The sequence below is a fragment of the Nannospalax galili genome, unplaced genomic scaffold, assembly GCF_000622305.1.
Source record: "Nannospalax galili isolate Female #2095 unplaced genomic scaffold, S.galili_v1.0 scaffold24, whole genome shotgun sequence".
Classification (NCBI taxonomy): Eukaryota; Metazoa; Chordata; class Mammalia; order Rodentia; family Spalacidae; genus Nannospalax; species Nannospalax galili.
Window position 1 is genome coordinate 137,107 of NW_008352654.1, and position 20,106 is coordinate 157,212.

The following is a 20,106-nucleotide window of genomic DNA, read 5'->3' on the forward strand; positions in this document are numbered from 1 at the left end:
AGAGATAAAAATGGGTTATTTAAATGGGAAGGGGAATGAGGTCTATAAGACGATCCTTGGGAGTAAAGGGAAAGAAGGAACTGAAGAGAGGTGGGACCATAGGAGAAGGGAATTATTAAGGGAGAAATGGGAAAAATATGGGACACTTTAAATGGGGAAGCCATGGTGGAAGGGTTAGACAATGTAAGAGATAAATAATTCCTAGCTAGTTTTAAAAAACCAGACGGAACCATATTAGTCTAACAACCTACTGAAAATTATACATACAAATAGATCAAGGAATATATGTCTAGGCAAAGTTTATCTGAGAAAAATTGGTCTTTGCCCAAGCTTTATGTACATGGCACATGGTAATTAAAAGTACCAGACTGGAGGAACTAACCTTCTTGGCTGTTTAACAGATACTTTGAGGGCTATACTAATTTGGTCAGAGGGACATAAAGGATAGTTTTTGCTCCTTGCCCTCCCAGGTCAACTAGTTCCAGGGGACTATAAGCATCTCTCAAAATGTCCTGTAACTGTGGTGAGTCACTTGTCCTCTTGATCAAGGAGGCTGTGGAGACCCCACGAGATAGATTTAAACCAGTGTCCAGTCTACAAAGAGGAGGGTCAACACAGAAGAAACATTTCCTCCATGCTTCCAAACGATGCCAGCCATGGTCGAGTAGGACCTTTGACTTATCTTCACATAGGCAGAATTGGTAAAAGAAAGGAGCCAGGGGCTCCTCCCAAGCCCACGTGACCCCTGAGGAACAGATCTTCAAACAGCCTTAAGAGTAAAAATAAATTGGTTTATCTGGGCCAACAGTATGGCCTTAAACACCCAAAAGGAAAGTATAAGCAAAGATTAATGGGGCCAATATAATTTTTTAAGAGTCCATATGTATAGCTAAAGGCTATATAACAAGCAACAATGTCAGATAGGAGATACCTTCTTTCGAGTTGCTGGCCAGGATGGCCCAAGGGACTCCCAGATAGTAACCCAGCATAGAACTGGGAAAATGAACAGCAGACCCTAATCTTATCTAAAGGAATATTGACAGCTGATTGCTGCTAGATGAGGAACAGCCGACCTGTCTAAAACAAAGACCTCTAGATAGGCTGACTAGATTCACCAGATGGACAAGTAGTGGGGAACGGCTGGGTGTGCTGACCACACAGCGGACAGTAGCAGGGATATCAGAGTATAAGGGCTCTAGTTGGGGAAGGGAGGCTATGGGAGGGTGCCATCTGGGAAGTGGGTATATAGTTGAATAAGATGGTTTGGGATGTTCTGTGTGATATACACACACAAAAAAAGTCAACAAATTTTGTAAAATGTATTATATTTGTGGAGGAAGCATGGAAATTTACATCATGCTAATTAGTAGAGGTGATAAACATTACCACTGAAATCTACCCAATGACTTTATATACATACACGGGTGCCAAGGATCTGAGTGTAACTGACCATGATTAGTAATGATCAGATACATACAGATTAGAGACGCATGTGCCAATATCTAGGTGTTATTAGCAAAAACAATGAGCCTTTCCGTAAGAAACAGTATATTTTAAAATGAAATGGAGGTCTTTTTTAAAGGTTGAAAGCTCATTCAATTTTATGTCTTACAGGGTTTATACTGAGTTCAATATTGTATAACTGTATTAATTCAACTGTGAACCTAAAAATGTTATAGCCACTTTTGAAAGAGATGTACCTTTGCTCTGGAAACTGTTATTGAGTATGTTAAAGCTGTAATGAAATGATCAAAAAAAACAGTCTTAATTCTTATGTTCTCAGTCATCACTTTAAGATTTGGAGACTGACAAACATCACTATTTATTTATTTATTTATTTATTTATTTATTATTTTTGAGAGTCTGGGGCTGGTATTGAACTCAGTATGGAGCCTAGGATGACCTTGAACTCCTGATCCTTATGCTCCTCCCAAATGCTGGAACTACAGGCTTTCACCATCACATCCAGCTCAATATCCATATTTTTTAAATCTTTTTTATTTCATGTGTATGTGTTTATTGCCTCTATGTATGTAAGTGCACTGGTGTCGTGCAATGCCCATGGAAAACAGAAGAGGCTGTTGGATCTCCTAGAACTGGAGTTACAATTGTTAGCTGCTGGTCTTCTGCAAGAACAGCCAGTGTTCTTAACTGCTGAGCCATCTCTCCAGCCCTTTAAATCTATTTTTAAAGGTTTATTTAATTAATTAATTTATTTATTTATTTATTTTTGGGGGGTCTTTTTGAAACAGTGTCTCTCTGTAGCCCCAGCTGTCCTGGAACTCACTATGTAGACCAGGGTAGCCTTGAACTCACAAAGATCTGCCTGCCTCTGCCTCCCGAGTGCTGGGATTAAAGGGGTGTGCCACCACGCCCGGCTTTATTTTATTTTTAAAATTATGTATAGTGTGGGTCTGTGCATGTGAGTGCTAGTGCCCTCAGAAGCCAGAAATGCCAGGTCCTGCCTGGAGTTGGAATTATAGGTAGTTGCGAACCACCTGACCTGGGCTACAAGAATAGTGGGTGTTCTTAACTACTGAGTCATCTCTCCAGCCCGTATTATCTATTTTTAAGTTGTCCTTAACAAAAGTTGTCTGGCTCCATTTCCAGCTTTTAAATCAATTCATTCTCCAAAACACCTAAACTCACAAGTAGAAATTGGGTAAGGGGGATTTTGCTGCTTTTTACGTGCAAAAGGCATCCACCTATTTGCTTTCATACGTTGCAAAAACTACAAGTGCAGGATTTCTGGACATGGGGAACTTGACTCCAGGTACCTCTCTGGTAGTTAATAGTCAGAAAAGAAAATTTCCTTTAGAGAAATTTTGGAAAGTTTCTGCCCCACTAAATCAAAAATTACACTTTCCCTTTTTAAGAAGATTTCTTTTTATTTTATGTGTATGAATGTTTTGCCTGCTTGTTGTATGTGTACCACATGTGTGCAGTGCCTGTGGAGGCCAGTAGAGAGTGTTGGAGTTCCTGGCATTAGAATTACACATGGTTGTGGGCCTCCATGTGGGTGTTGGAATTGAACCAGGGTCTTCTGCAAGAGCAGCAAGTTCTCTTAAGCCACTGAACCACCTCTTCATAGCCCCCCCACCCCAATTACATTTTCTTTTCTTTTCTTTTTTTTCCCAGATGAGGACCGAACCCAGGGCCTTGCACTTGCTAGGCAAGTGCTCTACCACTGAGCTAAATCCCCAACCCCCAATTACATTTTCTTAATGAAATGAATAGGTAAGACAAGTAGGCTCATGAGAACTAAAGGTGGGTGGTCATCTGTCAAACTGTACCCAGGACTGCATGCACTTGGGAAATGAGGGTGGGAGGCAATTGCACCGTTAAAGGACCCTAGAAACGTTTGTTTTGCTTCAAATATATGGAGAAAGCAGTAAGATTTATGACATGCCCAAGTTTCTGGATCAGAGCCACAATGAGATGCTAAGAATCTGGGGTTGTTCTTCCCCAAAAGAGGAAAAGCATAAAGAGATTTATAGCAGATGCCTTCTTGGAAATTCCTAGTGAGATTTCTATTCCATCCCACTCTAAACCCCAGGGACAGTTTCATGCAAAGCACTGTTCCTGTTGTCCTATGTGTGAAAGAAGGTAAGAACAGTTCTACACAGTACAGGAGTTGAGGATGCAGCACTCTAGGAAAGCTGATTGGTCCAACTAAAACACCTGTCAAATTCCAGTGACGCCAGCACTGATACCTGGTCTGATGAACAGGGAGAAAGACCTACATTCCTAAAGGTGGAAACTGGTTTGGAATGAACATCATCAAAGTGGATTGGGTTCTAGAAGCAAGCGTCCTACTGAGGGATAAAGAAAAAGTCTCCTGCTTGTGGTCCCCACTTATCTTACAATGTCACTGACAGTCACAATCACCCAACCACACTGTCAGTCACATCCAACCACAAAGCCCCCCAGAGTCATAAAGGCTCTTGACCAGAAAATAGCAGCTTCTCACACAGCTGGATCACGTTAGGTACACTATAACATACTCAGCTCCACCACGGTAAGATGCATCTCCTTTACTCACCTGATTGCCAAACACAGCCACCGAGCAAGCTGTTGAAACTTCGTCAGCTCCGAACCAGACAGAAGCAATGCGGGAGGGCATGCCCAGGATGAAGACCTGGGCCACGGAGCAGATGACCTGGCCCAGTACTGTGACTGGGAACAGGCGGGGCTGAAGGCTGCCCAACTTCACCCAGGCCCCGAGGCAGTTGAGAGCTGAGCCGGTGATGGCGATAGTGCGAAGGCCAAATTTCTCCAGCAGCCAGGCCACAGGCAGGAGCAGAGGAATGTAGGTTAGCATGTAGCACATTGACAGCCAGTCGATGGCAAAGGCACTGACCCCATAGAAAGTCATGAAGATGTTGTTGATGGAGCCGTACTGAATCCACTGAAAGGCGTTGCACATGGAATAGCAACTGAACACCAAGACAACCGCCCAGCGGCGCTTGCTCACCTTGATCACGCTGCCTTGCGTGCCTGAGCTACTACAATGGGTTATACCACTGGGGTGGGCTGAACTGCTGGGGTAGGTGGAGACGCTGGGGTGGATGGAGACGCTGGGATGGGTCGAGCAGCTGGGATCCGTTTGCAAAGCAGACTCCGGCGCAGGACTGTCATTGCGCTCCTCTTGGCTGGGTTCTTCATTCACCATGACCACTGCGTACTCTGGAACCCCCGGGGCACCTGCTGACTCCGGCAGTCTTTAAGGACCAGTGACTTTAGGCTGTTCCCCTAGAGCTGATGGCACACTCGTCCAGGAGCGCGCCCGGGTCCCTGGAGAAACGGAGACCTCAGCTGCGTGGAGACTGAGAATGGGGCTTCCCAGGCTCACACCCCAACTCCTCTCTCTTGTCCTTCGGATTCTCTGTCCCCACCCGCGCGAGCTGCTGTCCCCAGGCCAGTCGCAGACACCTCGCCACGCGCTCCCAGCTGTTCCAGCCTTGAGTTCCCACAGAGGCGTTGACCGTCCAGTCGGGGCAAAAAGTTTGCTCCCTGAGCCGCCGGGCCGGCTTGGTTGGCTCCGGGGCAGGCTGGGGCCTCGCCCCCTCGGGCGCACGTGACCGCCCCGCCCCCGGCCTGTCCGGCTCCCCACGCCCTGCACCCCCTCCCACCAAGGGCTCTCCTGCCTCCTCCAGCCCGGCCCACCTGGCACCGCGCTTGTATCGCCATAGCTTGGGGTGCCTTCCTCCGCCACATCCCGCGCGCCATGGAAACCGCGTTAGCCTCCACCCCCCTCCACTCCCCTAAATTCATTTGTCCCCCCTCTCCGAGGACTCGACTGAATGGTCCCCCGCGCGACTCCGAGGTCAGAGTCCCTTCCGAGCGCTCGGGCCCGGCGTCTCCAAAGTGCTCGGGGCGGGGTGGGGTGGGGTGGGGAATCCGAGACAGATCTCCGACTTCCTCTCTCCTGGCTAAGCTCCCAATTCCTGGTTGAGCTCGGAGTGGTAGCTTCGTCCGTGTCGCAGTCCGGAGTGAAAGGGGAGCTGCGGTAAACTTTTCTCAACTGCTTTCTCAGTCCGGAAAAAGCCTTAATCTTATGAATTCGTACTTGAACTTGGAGCTCAGGGAAGGGAGAGCAGACCAGAGAAGTTTAGGAAGCGGTCGCAGCTGCGCGAAGTACTCCGGGCGGCGCTGCTGCTGGGCGTGGTCTTGGGAACTGGTCCTCGCACCCTCGAAGCCCTAGGCTGCCACCTGCCGGTCCCAGCCCGTCCCCTAAGAGTCAGTCAAATCTGGAAGGAGTGCTGGCTTGTGCTGGTCCATTCTAGCACCCCAGGATTAATGGTGGTAACGAACCCAGATTTTCCTGGGCTCGATTCCAGCTGAGGTGTGTAACTGTAGACTCCCGTACGCCACCTCTGTGCCTTGGTTTCTTGTATAAAATGAGGGTGGTGAAATAATAGCCCTTAGAAAATCCCTGGCTGATAACTATTCCGTAAGTGTTGGCTGTCCTAACAAAAGATTAGCATTTGTTGCACTGGGCTGAACATGTTTAATGCATTACCTCAGATGAGCATCATGGGAATTCTATGATGTAGTTATTATTGCTTGCTCTATTGTGTACCTGCGTGTGTGTGTGTGTATTCACGCTAGGGTTTGAACCCATGACCTTGCATAGGCCAAGCTCACATTCTAGCACCGAGCTAAGTCCTAAGCCTCGTTTTATAGACAAGAAAATAGATGCTCTTAGAATTGAGTTAACTTAAGGTTACCCCTGGCCTGAAGAGCCATAATTCTCCTTCAAGTCTACAATCACACAGCTATACAAGAGCAGTTTAGGCACAGCATGGACATCCCCTGGGAACTTTTTTGGTGTGTGTGTGTGTGTGTGTGTGTGTGTGTGCATGTGTGACAGGGTTACCCTACGTAGCCTAAGGTGACCTTGAACTCCAGGTTCACTTGCTCCCAAGTACTGGGATTACACCATGTCTGGTCCCCTAAGAACTTGTTAGAAGGGAAGATTCCCAGATTCCCAGACCTCCTGAATTAGTTTTGTCAAGCTCCCCAAGTAATTCATTTGTTTGTATACTAAAGCTTCAGAGCCACTGGGTATCGCTGTTTCTTCTACCCTCCTGTTAAAAAAAAAAAAAAAAAAGTTCTGGAGCAATGGTTACAATTTAATTTGCCCATTAGAATCACCAGGGATGTAGGGGACAACATGGGACTGGAGAGATGACTGAGTCATTAAGAGTACTTGCTGCTCTTCCAGAGGACCTGAGTTCTGTTCCCAGCACCCACATGGGGTTGCTCACAATTGTCTATAACTCCAGGTCCAGGAGATCTGATGACTTCTTCTAACCTCCCAGGTACCAGCACATACATGTGTACATACCTGCATATACATACACATAAATAATAAAGCTTTCATTTATTATTTTTAAATTTAAAACAATGAGGTGAGGGTGACAGACTCTTAACATTCTAAATGTCCAGGCACACCCCAAATCAACCCAAATCTAAGGGTGCCTGGGAGCCTTTTAAGACCTCATACTACCACAGCCAAATTTAAGCACCCCTAGTAGGAATTTACTATTGGTTCCCAGCAGAGAAAACTGGATTTGCTAGTTCTACTGGGTCACTAGAACAGAAGTACGTGCTTTTCTGGTAGAAATGATGAGGTCTTTGACTAGATTATAATAGAATATTTGTAGCGAGAACTCATACCCATCTAAGAATTTCCACACATTTAATACCCCGTGTTCTTACAAACTCCTCCAGTGTCCTCTTCCTTCTCCGGGGAGATTCTTCTCACTCCTCAATTACATATCCCCTTCTGAGTCCTTCCTTTGGTCATCTTGGTCCCTCCCCAGACTCAGAGTATATTTGTTTTTGAGACAAGGTCTTATGTAGCCCAGGCTGGTCTCTAACTCTCTATGTAGCTGAGAATGATGCTGAACTTCTGCTCCTCCTGCCTTTACCTCCTGAGTGCTGGGACTGCAGGTGTGGACCACCACATGTGGTTTATGAAGTACCAGGGATCAAACTGGGGCTTTGTGCATGCTAAGCAAGCACTCTACCAACTGAGCCACATCACTAGCCCTTAGAAGAGTATATTCTTTTTATTCTTAAATTTGTTTGGTTTTTATTTTTTATTTTATGTGTATACATATATTGCATGCATGTATGCAAGTGCACTGGTGTCATACAATGCCCACAGAGGACAGAAGAGGGTGTCATATCCCCTGGAACTGGAGTTATGGATGGTTGTTAGCCACCATGTGGGTGCTGGGACTCTAACCTGGGTCCTCTGCAAGTACAGCCAGAGTTCTTAACCACTGATCCATCTCTCCAGCACACCAGAAGAGTATATTCTTTTTTTTTTTTTTTTTTTTTTTGAGACAGGGTCTCCCTGTAGCCCCAGCTGTACTGGAACTCACTATGTAGACCAGGCTGGCCTCAAATCACAAAGATCCACTCTGCCTCTGCCTGCCAAGTACTGGAATTAAAGGTGTGTGCCACCACGTCCGGCAGAAGAGTATATTCTTAACTGGACTTTACAGATAGAGAAAACTGAGGCTCAGGGAGGTGACTTGTTCCTCAGAGTCCCATGCTAATCAGCATCAGAACAAGCAAACAGTAAGACAGGTTCCTGTTCCATGTGGCCTCCCCCCTGCACTCATCAAGAGCAGTGTTTCTGTTTAATGGCAAATCCCAAAATCAAACCTGAGATTAAAGCAACATTTGAGCATGCTTTTGTGATGGAATGGAATAGGCAGGATTTGTTGTGAGCTCTGGATTGGGTCTACTCAGATTAGAAGCTCTGTTCTTCATTAGGGTCTTGGAAAAGTGACTTAATTTCTCTACACCTGTCAAATGAGCATTAAGCACTCTTCACTCAAGGTTGGTGCAAGTTCCAATAAATTGTTTTCTATGAAAATTATAGTATTCAGATGGCCACTAGAATAGTGCTTATTCCTGGTCGACTTTCCACCAGGGGGCAGACAGCTTTATAAATATTGGGTAGATGTTTCATAGAGATATTCTCTATTTACCTATCGTACAAACAACCATTACTAGCTTACCATCCTGCTATATCTGTCTGTTATAATCTCTGGTTGTCTGCAGGATGATAGCAAAGTTTGCCCCCTGGTGGCTGACAGCAACTTGAGCCAGTATGCACAGAAACTGAAGTCAAAATGTTGGTCTTCCACCAGCTGAGCAGGGTCTGTGGGTACAGAAGCCAAGGAGTGTGCTAAGGGCATGGGAAGGCTATATTTCCAACTGAATGAATCAGGTTGAGACCCTGGAATATTCGCCCTTAAAAAAATACCAGCACTTGGAATTTGTAACATTGCTGTTATCAGTCATAAATGAGTAAATGTGTGATACTGCCTGCTCATCAATAGTCTGTTGGCCTTATCTCCTCACACTCCTCATAAATTCACACTCTCAAAGGACTTGTCCGTGTATACTCTGGAACACTTGGTGAGATAAACTATATTGCACAGTCATCAACTTGGGCCTGTAGACCTGAACTCAATTACATATTGCTGTGGAATTTCAGAAAAGTGGAGACAAAGAGGAGATCCGAAGGATCAGAGAGATTAAACATTGGTTTCATAAAAATTGTTCTGGAGAGATGGCTCAGAGGTTAAGAGCACAGACTGCTCTTGCAGAGGACCAGGGTTTGGTTCTGCACCCACACATAGCAGCTAGCAATTGTACATATCCAGTTCCAGGAGAGTCAATGCCATCTTCTGGCCTCTGTGGGCATTGCATGCATGTGGTGCACTTACATGCATGTGACAAAACACTCATAAACATAAATAAAAATAGAAATATAGAATGATGAGGGGGCTGGAGAGATGGCTCAGTGGTTAAGAACACTGGCTGTTCTTTCAGAAGACCTGGGTTTGTATCCCAGCACCCACATGGCAGCTAACAGCTGTCTGTAACTCCAGTTCCAGGGGATCTGATTGCCTCTTCTGTCCTCTATGGGCACGGCACGACATGAGTGCAGTTACCTACATGCAGACAATACATGCATATACATAAAATAAAAAATAAAAATTAATAAATAAAAAAGGAAATATAAAATGATAGAATTGAATATGAAAATATCTAGAGAAGGTTCACCCAACTGGGGGGAGAATCAGGGAAGGAATCAGTGGTAGGTACCACAGATAGAACTGAATAGATGAGGGGAAAGACTAATAGGAGCTCCAATGGAACTGTAGAGGAAAGTGAAGAAAATACAGTGTGCCCTAAATGACTCAGCTATGCATAGCATGGATACAGTCATAAGGCATGAAACTTCACATTATAGAATAATCATTTTGGTTGATGAAACTTTATCGAAGGGATGGGGGTAAGAGGAAACATGTGTCTGTAGCAGAGATGAGATGAGGTACACAGAGTTAGACTGTTATCTGCCATATTGGAAAACACATGGCTTACATGGCTTACAAACATGGCTTGCACGAAAAGGATGAGGAAATACCAAGACCCTCATTTAGAGCTTGGTGATAAATCATCTTCGTTAAAAGAAGTTATCACCTTGGGAGATCCAGAAAGGCAGATAAGCAACTGATATTTTTGATGTATGACTGTTTGATTCCTTAAACTATGTAGAATTTTCATTTATTAAAAACAAAATACCTTCTAAATTTGAAGTTGAATCAAGGATGGGGACATGGCTCAGTCAGTAAAGTGTTTTCTGTGTAAGCATGAGATCTTGAAATTGGGTCCCTATCACCTCCACAGAAAAGCTGAGCAATGTGTGCCTGTAATCACAGTGTTAGGAGGATGGAGACAGGAGGATTCTGAGGCCCTGCTGGTTAGCTAGCCTTGCTGAATCAGTAAGTTTCAGGTTCAGAGAGCAACCCTGTCTCAAAAAATAAGGTAGAGATCAATTGAGGAAGACACCTGACATTGACCTCTGGCCTACACACACACACACACACACATGCACACACACACACGTGCTCACAGAGGTACGCATGCATCTGCACAGACATACAAACACACACAACATGTACATACACATACACCAAATAAATAAATAAATAAATAAACAGGTTGAATTAAATTTAATGGAGATGGAAGTATTTGATAAAGCCATCAGGCAGTGCCTAGGGTATAGTCAGCTCTGCCCTGGGTTTGACAATATTAGTGCTAAGATGGTCACCCAAAACTCCAGCCCTGGACCTCAGCAGAGAGGAATGCTCCTCAGCCAAGCTGTGAGCTGTGTGCTTCATAGTTACATTGGGGTGTCCCATCAAAGGTCTTGTTACCCACCCCTTTATTCTTGTTTAACCGTCTATGACCTTTCTTGTGTCTAGTATCATACTTGTTGATTCTTTACCGTTTTATCTCTTCCACTCACAGCTCAACTTCTGTTCCATCATCCCCAGAACTATGCCAAGGTCTGCCCTTCTGCAACCCTGTGAATTGAATAGCAGTGCCAGCCCCATGGAAACCCAGAGCCTGAGACCTGCCTAGGACCCTGCCCATGCACTTTTCAGTGCCTGCTCCTTACCATCCTCCTCTCCGTTCCCATTGCCTCCATTTTGGTTTGGGATCTCATGGATTCTCACCCTCTTATTGTTCTGAGTCCTTCCAGCTTACCACCAGACTACTTCATAGGCTTTTCAAGACCCCTTCAGGACTCCCCAACCTTGACTCTTCCAGTGGCCACCTGTATCTCTCCTCAATCTAGCACACAAGGCCTTTGTGACATCGCTTGGGCCAGATTTTCCACCTCTGCCCACTCCCCTCTCTTTTGCTTCAGATATGTGAAAAGTCACTTGCAGTTCCCACCAGCATTATGAACCCAGCATGCCTTGCATGGGCCATGCTTCCCAGCACAAGGCTAGTGTTGCTTCCCCTGGAAGCCTTCCCCCACGCCCTGGTGTGATGTAGAGGCTTCGGCCCACCCTGCACGTGCATCTTGATGATAATTGCTGTTACTCTCTTTCATAAATGCTCATTGACTTTTCTCTTTTTTTAATATTTTATTTATTATTTTCATTTTATGTGTATGAGTGTGTTGCCTGTATGTATGTGAGGGCACTGTGTTGTGCAATGCCACAGAGGTCAGAAGAGGGCTTCGGATTCCACTGGAACTGGAATCAAGGATGGTTCATAGCCGCCATGTGGGTTCTGGGAATCGATCCTGGGTCCTCTGCAAGAACAGTCAGTGCTCTTAACTCCTGAGCCTTCCTCCTGAGGGAGTCATATGCTTCCTGTGAGTTCTTCAAGTTTATGAATCACAGCCTGCTCCTATTTAAGTCCCAACCTTAGCTCCTTGACTGGCTCACAAAAGGAATGTGACTTCTTGACAAATTTCCTAGAGGAATCTCACCTCCTGGTAGCTTCAAACAAATGGCAATGTATTTTAAATACTTACTAATAAATAGAAAACAAAAATTTGTCCCTCTCAGGTATGAGAAAGATTTAACTAAAACACACAAGCCAAAGAGGAAGGAGAAATTAAAATAAGATTTTTGCATAATCTATAGAAAGCTCATGGGTGTGAGGCCCTCTTTGCATAATGGAATAAGGGAACCATGTGCAGCTAGCTCTGCTGATAGCCAAGGCAGCAGTCAAAGGCATGTGGGATAAGCAGTGGGATGGTGACCAGGCAGGGCTCTGTGTTGTTAGAGCTAGAGTGCTGGAGAAAAGACAGAACCATCAGGCCCAGCAAACTGGGACTTGTTCATTCATTCACCCCTTTAATCTCTCACTGGTCAGGCACTATGCTGGGTATCCGGGAAACAAACCAACAGAGGCGGGACTCTTGCCCTCTAGGTATCTACACAGTAGTGGTGGGAAAGACATGTGGGCAGACTGTCTCTGGGTGAATGCCGTGGGAAAGGATGATGCTGGGTCACAGGCAGGCAAAGTGAGGAATCAGGGGGCTTCCCAGAGAGATGTTTGGATAGGATCTTGAGGGATAGTTAAGACTTAATCCTCAGTGGTAGAAGTTGAGGATCTACTGAACAAAACAGATGTGGTCCCTCCCTGCTCTCTAGGAGCTTATAATGGGCCTCGAGGGAGATAGGATAGATGTCAATCAAGCACTCCCATGTGCTCATAAGTTGAAAAAAAAAAAAAAGACCAAGAGCTTTGAGAGTCATCCCTAATGATTTGTAGAGATGTGCTAGATCTTAAGAACAGACTGAAATCTGAGTTGACCAAAAGGAGAAGAAGGGCATGCCAGGCAGAGGGAACAGAATGTGCAAGGGACCTGAGCCCAGAAGAAGGAGAGACCTGGAGGAGAGAGAAGGTCAGAAATGAGAAGACAGAGGTGGGGTGGGAGGTAGAGATGGGAAGAGAGGGATGAAGGGGGAGAGGGGAGAAAAGGACACTGAAAGGGGGGAGGAGGAAAAGGAGAGACAGGAAGGGAGGGAGGTGGGTGATAGGAAGAGAGGGATGAGGGGGAAAGGGAAGGAGGAAGGAGCTGGACCTGGAGTTCAGGCCTTTTAAAGGAATTTTTTTTTCAATCTCTATTTTTTTATATTTTTTGTTTTATGTGTTGTGAGTGTTATGCTTGCATGTAGGTAAGTGCACCCATGTCATGCAATGCCTGCGGAGGACAGAAGAGGCCGTCGGATCCTCTGAAACTGGAGTTATAGACAATTGTTAGCTGCCATGTGGGTGCTGGGATTCAAACCCGGGTCTTCTGCAAGAACAGTCAGTGTTCTCAACTGCTGAGCCATCTCTCCAGCCCCTTAAAGAGATTTTGAAAAGCTTTATCCTAAGAACAAAGAGGAACCACTGGGTTCAAATCAGGTGGACATTGTCAGATTCCTTCATTGGGGATCAATGACACCTATTGCTTTGCAGAGAATCCAGTTGTGGTGGAGAGAGACCTCATAGGAGGCTGTTGTGGTCACCCAGGTGAGAATGAACTTTATGAGGTGAACAGAGCTAGGCAAGATGGGGAGAGGTAGCTAGGGGGCAAATGGAAGGAACTGGACTTTCTCTGTGGGGTATGGGTAGGGAGTTTGGAGTCAAGGTATGGTCCTCCCTGGGTTTGTGAGGGAACCAGAGCAGATGGAGTTGTGAGAGTGAATTCAGTTCTGGAATCTCACATAGTAGGAGGTGAAGAGGTAAAAAGAGTGCCTGTGGGTGGTCGCTCTACCTCCACCATAGACTCTTTCCCAACACTACCTCAACCACTGCCAGAGGGGAGGACAGAAAGCATTCTGTATTTATGTATGTACATATGTGTGTATGTATGTAGGTAGGTAGGTTTTTTTAATTGATTTATTTTTATTTTATGTGTATGAGTGTTAGTCCTGCATGTATATAAGTGCACTTGTGTCATGCAATGCCTGCAGAGCACAGAAGAGGGCGCTGGATTCCCTGGAACTAGAGTTATGGATGGCTGTTAGCCACCATGTGGGTGCTGGAATTCACACTGGGTCTTTTGCAAGAGCCAGTGCTCTTAACTACTGAGCCATCTCTTCAGTTCCTTATGTATGTAGTTTTTGAAACGGTCTCATGTAGTCTAGGTGTCTGTTGGAGGTCACTCCAACTCACTATATAACAGTGGATGACCTTGAACTCCTTATCCTTCTGCCTCTACTTCCCAGATGCTGAGATTACAGATATGTGCCACCACTCCAGGGAGTCTATTTTAAATTCAGAGTGAAAATTCCCATGAAAACCCAATAGCCAAATAATATGAAAAGCAGTGAGTACCGGTCTCCTGTCTCATCTTCCCCCCAGCATCATGCCTCCTCAAGGCTGCAAGGCAGCTCACTAAGGGGTACCACTGTAGTGGAAGAAGGGCAGGTTCCAGAAAGAGGAGCAGTTAGCTGGCCAGATAAAGCCATCTGTGCCTTCCTCTCCCTCCAAGCATTGTGATTCATGGACCATTAGAAACACTATGCCAGGTCCCTCTCTTTCAGCCACCATCATAAGAACCATCCCAGTCACCAGAGTGTGACTCAGGAGTACCTCTATGAGGGCTACCCACGTCCTTAATTTCCCATCACAGTAGTCAATGCGAATCTGCAGATGACTCTAGAATCCAAGCTCAGCTTTCCTTCTTCACCAATGTTTCTTGTTTTTACGGATCTAACACTTTTTCTTTCTGGTCTTCCCTGGCTTCTTTCTCATTAAAATTTATTACATTTATTTATTTTGTGTGCATATGCATACCATAGTGTGCATATAGAGGCCAGAGGACAACTTGTGGGAGTTGGTTCTCTCCTTCCACCATGTGGGTTTAGGGGCTCAAACTCAGGTCCTGGGACTTGCCGGCAGGTGCCTTTACCAGCTGAGCTGTCTTCTTTTTCACTCCTTTCCTGCTTCTCCACTGTCCCCAGAACTCTCATCTGCCCAGCAGGAGAGCCTGTTCCTGGCTTTCTGACCCCCATGATTCTGGACTGACTGATGCTCTTGCTTCATGATAGGAGTTCATATGCCAGTGGTACATGAGCTGACCTCAAGTGATGTGGGGGACTCAAGGGGTGCACTCAGCTGAGACCAGACACTCAGTGTCTTTTCTGGGGGTGATGGAGCACACATCCAGTGCCCATTTTTCCTTATTCCTCCATCACCAAGTCTGGCTTACTCCCTGGGTGTGTGTGTGACCCCTCCTAGATACCTCTGTCTCCGTCTCAGCTTTCTCTTCTGCATACCCCAATCTTCCTCCCTTTCTACCTTTGTGCTGTAGTTTGGGTCTATACTGCCTCCCAAAGTTTCACAAAGGCTTGATTTTCAGCATGGTGCCATTGGAAAGTGGTTAAATATTTTCAAACGTTTAGGAGGTAGAGTCTTGTGACAGGTCTTTGGTTATTGGGAATGTGTCCTTGAAGGGCATAGTGGGAACTTAGATCCTTATTCATTCTCTCTCTCTCTCTCTCTCTCTCTCTCTCTCTCTCTCTCTCTCCCTCTCCCTCCCTCCCTCCCTCCCTCCCTCTCTAAACCTCTAAAACACTCCATCCTTCTCCCTCCCTCCCTCCCTCCCTCTCTAAACCTCTAAAACTATAAACCAAAATAAACCATTTTTCTTGGTAAGTTGGTTATCTCAGACATTTGTTACAGTAACAGAAAGTTGACTAGAGCAGCTTAAATTTCTCTGGGCCTCTCCTGAGCTGGGACACTCCTCAGCACCCTTTCCCTGAAGTACATCCTGCTTTTATTTCCACCTGAGCTTCTTCACAGGTGTCTACTCCTACTTGCCCTCTAAGCTCCATTCTTAGCCTTACCAGTCTGTCCCAACCACAATCTCCCCTTACCTGATCCTCCCCCGACACCGAGTGAGTTTCAAATTGGCTCCAGCACATCACTTCCCTCAACTTTAACTCTCATGCCTCCCTAGCCTGGCTCATCCTCTTGGACTACAGCCTCCTTTTCCTCTTCCCATGAGACTCCAGGGCCCTAGAGCCTCACTTCCTTTATATTCTTCCCATCTCTGCCCGGCCCCTGAGACCTGAACCACAGACACGTATCTCCTGCCTGTTCTGCCCTTCTTGACCTCTGCCCCTGATGACAGTGATTAGTTGACTGTTTCAAAATAGCTAGTAGAGGGCATTTTTGACTGTTCCCAATGTTAAGTCTGAGGTGATATCTATGCCAGTTACTGTAATCTGATTATTATGTATTATGTCACACTGTTCCTCATAAATATGTGCAATTGCTATGTGTCAGTTAAATTTTTTTAATGTAAAAAAGCCAATCTTAACAGTACAGGTGACTTATATGCACAGCAGAACGTGTGGCTGGTATAAACTGAGAAAATTGCCACCAACCCAACTCACACAATGGGTGTGTCATGAAATTTCATCCGTTGGTGTGGTCCAGCTCTGTCAGTGAATCGAGTAACCACAGCATGACATTTCTGACACAGCCTCAGTGTTGGTGGCACTTGGCCAGAACTCAGTCTCCCCTGTGTGCATGGAATGGACCCAAATATGATGGTTTCCCTCAGTCCCCCAGGGAGACCACTCCCCACCATCTCCACACTGCCAAATGCCTGTTCCTGGACAGTCAACTGCCATGTTGGGAGCATCAGAAAGAACCTATTGGGGTCTTGATGTTGCTAATGTTAGGGAGGGGTAAGGATCAGGTAGAATGGGGTGGAGATACCCTTTATTATGGTTTGAAGCTCATGTCATGAACATTGGGCCCCAGCTGATGGTGCTGTTTTGGAAGGTGGTAGAAATTGGGCCTGGCTGGCTGAGGTACGTCACTGGGAGCCAGCCTTATGGGATATCATCCATGTGGTTCAGCTTCTCTGAGATATGAGCAAGCAGCCCCCTGCTTCCACTTCCATAGCCATGAAGCCACTAGCTACTTTGTCTTTCCAACCATGATGGACTATGTCCCCTGAAACCATGAGCCAAAAGCAGTCCTTCCTCCCTTACATTTCTTCTCCTCGGGTATTTGGCACAGTGATGAGAAAAGTAACATATATATATATATATATATATATATATATATATATATATGTTATAATACATATAATAATATATATATATTACCTCATGTAGTCACTCAGTAAACATTGTTGAATCCTGACTGCTCCGTACTGCTCCAAGTACTGGGGATATGATGGTGACCATGCTGACAAGGTCCTGGACCTGGGCAAACACATACACTTGGACATAATATTATATTAGGTAGGAAGGTAGTGAGATGGGAGTTTGGGAAGACCTAGCCAGGGAAGGGACAGTGGGCAGAAGAGAGGAAATAAGTCACATGGAGATCACAAGGCCAAGATGGTCTTGCACCCAAAGAACAGCTAAGTGCAAAGGCCCTGAGGTGGCAGCAGACCTGGTGTGTTTGAGGCCTAGCTGAGAGGCCGATGTTTTCAGAGTTTCGAGATTGAGTAGGAGATAGAGGGTCAGACAGGGATCACCTGTGGGTCAGGAGTGGGGTCCTGGCTCTGGAGAGGTCTTAGACTCTGAGATGCTGGAAGCCCTTAGGGTTCTGACACTGAGGAATGATGGGTAGTCTTGTACTATGACAGGAGCACTCTAGCTTCTGGGGTTGAGTGGACAGGTGAGTAGTCAGGAGCCATTTGGTTTCCTAGAAGAATGCATGCGGTGCTAACAGGTGATCTGTGGATGCCTGTAGTGGTCACTACTGAGAGACCTAGAAGATTACCCTGTAGAAATGGAACTCAGGGGCTGGAGACATGGCTCAGTGGTTAAGAGCACCAGATGCTCTTGCAGAGGTCCTAGGTTTGGTTCCCAGCACCAATACGGTGACTAACAACCATTTATAACTCCAGTTCCAGGGAATCCGATGCCCTCTTCTGGTCTCTGTGGGTATTGTATGACATGGGTGTACTTACATACATGCAGACAAAATACTCATATGCATAAAATAAAAGTAAATAAAGAGGGGCTGGAGAGGTTGCTCAATGGTTAAGAACACTGGCTGCTCTTGCAGAAGACCTGGGTTCAATTCTCAGCACCCACATGGCGGCTAACAACCATCCATAACTCAAGTTCCAGGGAATCTGATACTCTCTTCTGACCTCCGAGGGCACTTACATACATGCAGGCAAAACACTCATACATATAAAATAAAAATAAATTAAAAAAATTTCCATCATTAAAGAAAGACAAAACAACCAAAAAAATGGAATTCAGTCCGAGCCCTGAGGTGGGGGTGGGGGGTAGGGAGAGGTACTTGGGCATTTTGCTAGGCTCCTTGGGTAGGATATGGGACCTACGTTGCTCCCAAAGGTTCTACTGGGCATGTGCCGTTTACCTAATGCTTTTTCCTTTTCCCTCCTCTGATTCATAAGCCATTCATCCTCTGGCTTTCTGGAACCTTCCAGGCTTCCCCTCCTGCAGGCCTGTGCTTGCCTGCTCTATGTACTTCTCTCACTGCTCCACCATCACTTAAGCAGGAAATCCCCTTCTTTTGACTTGTTTTTGTTTCTTTGTTAGAGACAGGTCTCACTCCATAGCCCAGACTGACCTAAAACTCACTATGTAGCCTAGACTGGCTTGGCATTCACAGCAGTCCTTCTGTCTTAGCCTCCAAGTGCTGGCATTGTAGACATGAGCCACCACGGCTTGACAGTCTTTTCTTTGGTGCTTGTTTGCCCCCCACACTGCAGGTTCTAGCAGGGCTGGCCCTGGCTCTGTTTCCCTTATCCCCCATCTGTCGCCTCCAGCAGAGCACCTGGCATAAGGTGCTCAGGGCACTCTTGTTGAATAAACAAATCAGGAGTGAGCAGGGAATACCACAAAACCAGAGACTCAGCAAGGGAGGCAACCGACCTTATTCTTAGAGAAGACGCACCAATAGGAACAGGCCTTGCATCGACTTAGAAGGCAAGGGACTCATATACCCCTGGTATGTAAGACATGAAGATCCTGATGCTCTGGACTTGTGAACACACTTAGCTTTTCAGATGAATCCTAAAATGTACAAACACACACACACAGAGAGAGTGTTTATGTGATAATACCATGCTTTTTAAAGTTGAACTTTTTATAAAAGTATTTTATTTATTCTTATTTCATGTGTGTGAATGTACTGTCTGCATGTATGTAAGTGCACCCATATCATGCAATGCCCGTGGAGGTCAGAAGAGGCTGTCGGATCCCCTGGGACTGGAGTTACAGACAGTTGTTAGCTGCCATGTGGGTGTTGGGATTCAAACCCAGGTCTTCTGCAAGAACAACCAGTGTTCTTAACCACTGAGCCATCTCTCCAGCTCCAACAATAATACTTCTAATACAGAGCATAGAGATAGCTTTCAAACATAAAAATCACACTTCAGGATACTTATACAAGTTGGGGCAAGACCAAGAACTAATTAAATTTTTATTTATTTATTTAATTTTATTTTTTACATGTGTGTTTTGCCTGCATGTATGTAAGTGTACCCTGTGTGTCCACAGAGGCCAGAAGAGAGCATTGACCCCCCTAGAACTGGAGTTGCAGACAGTTGTCAGCTGCCATGTGGGTGCTGAGAACTGGACCTAGGTCCTGTGTAGGGGCTAATATTTTGATGGCCACAGTTTTTTCTTTCTTCTTTTAAAAGAATTATTTTTTCAAGGGGCTGGGGAGATGACTCAGCAGTTAAGAGCACTGGCTGCTCTTACAGAGGACTTGTGTTCTTTTCCCAGACCCACCTGGCAGCTAACAACCGTCTGTAACTCCAGTTTCAGGGGAATCTGACCCCTCTTCCGTCCTCCACGGGCATTGTATGATACAGGTGCACTTACATACATGCAGGCAATACACTCATACACAAAATAAAAATAGTATAAAAGAATTCTTTTTTCAAAAGATTTATTTTATTGTTATTTGTGATCTGTATCTGTGTATGTATATATATGCATGTGCATGCATGCAGGTGCCTTTGGAGGTCAGAAAAGGGGCCATCAGATCCCCTGGAGCTGTAGTTATAGGCAGTTGTGAGTGACCCAGTGTGAGTGCTAGTAACCAAACTCGGGTTCTCTGCAAATGCAGCAAGCACTCTTAGTTGCTGAGCCATCTTCTTAGCCTCCCACAGTTTGGTCTTGAGGAAACAACTCAATGAGCTGAGCCAGCATTGAAATCAAGACCATGTTGATAGAAGTTACAACATGCTCAGTTTGGTTTCAGTGAGACCCTCCCATCTCCTCCTCTCATGGCTTTCCTTCAACCTTTAACTTTATATATATA

The 20,106-nt window shown here is 45.6% G+C and overlaps 1 protein-coding gene and 1 long non-coding RNA gene across 3 annotated transcripts in view; one reads left to right on the forward strand and one right to left on the reverse strand.

Annotated features, from left to right (window-relative positions):
- Flvcr2 (feline leukemia virus subgroup C cellular receptor family member 2) overlaps window positions 1-5,037 on the reverse strand; it is an 87,054-nt gene extending 82,017 nt beyond the window's left edge. For both annotated transcript variants that reach the window (XM_029554392.1, XM_008849711.3), the window contains exon 1: window positions 4,043-5,037. In XM_029554392.1, coding sequence (XP_029410252.1) covers window positions 4,043-4,672 — 630 coding nt within the window. In that variant the 5' untranslated portion in view covers window positions 4,673-5,037. The remainder of the gene's footprint in view (window positions 1-4,042) is intronic.
- Window positions 5,038-5,204: 167 nt separating this feature from the next.
- LOC115067105 overlaps window positions 5,205-20,106 on the forward strand; it is a 21,967-nt gene continuing 7,065 nt past the window's right edge. The window contains exon 1 of the long non-coding RNA XR_003846542.1: window positions 5,205-5,326. This is a non-coding gene — a long non-coding RNA (uncharacterized LOC115067105). The remainder of the gene's footprint in view (window positions 5,327-20,106) is intronic.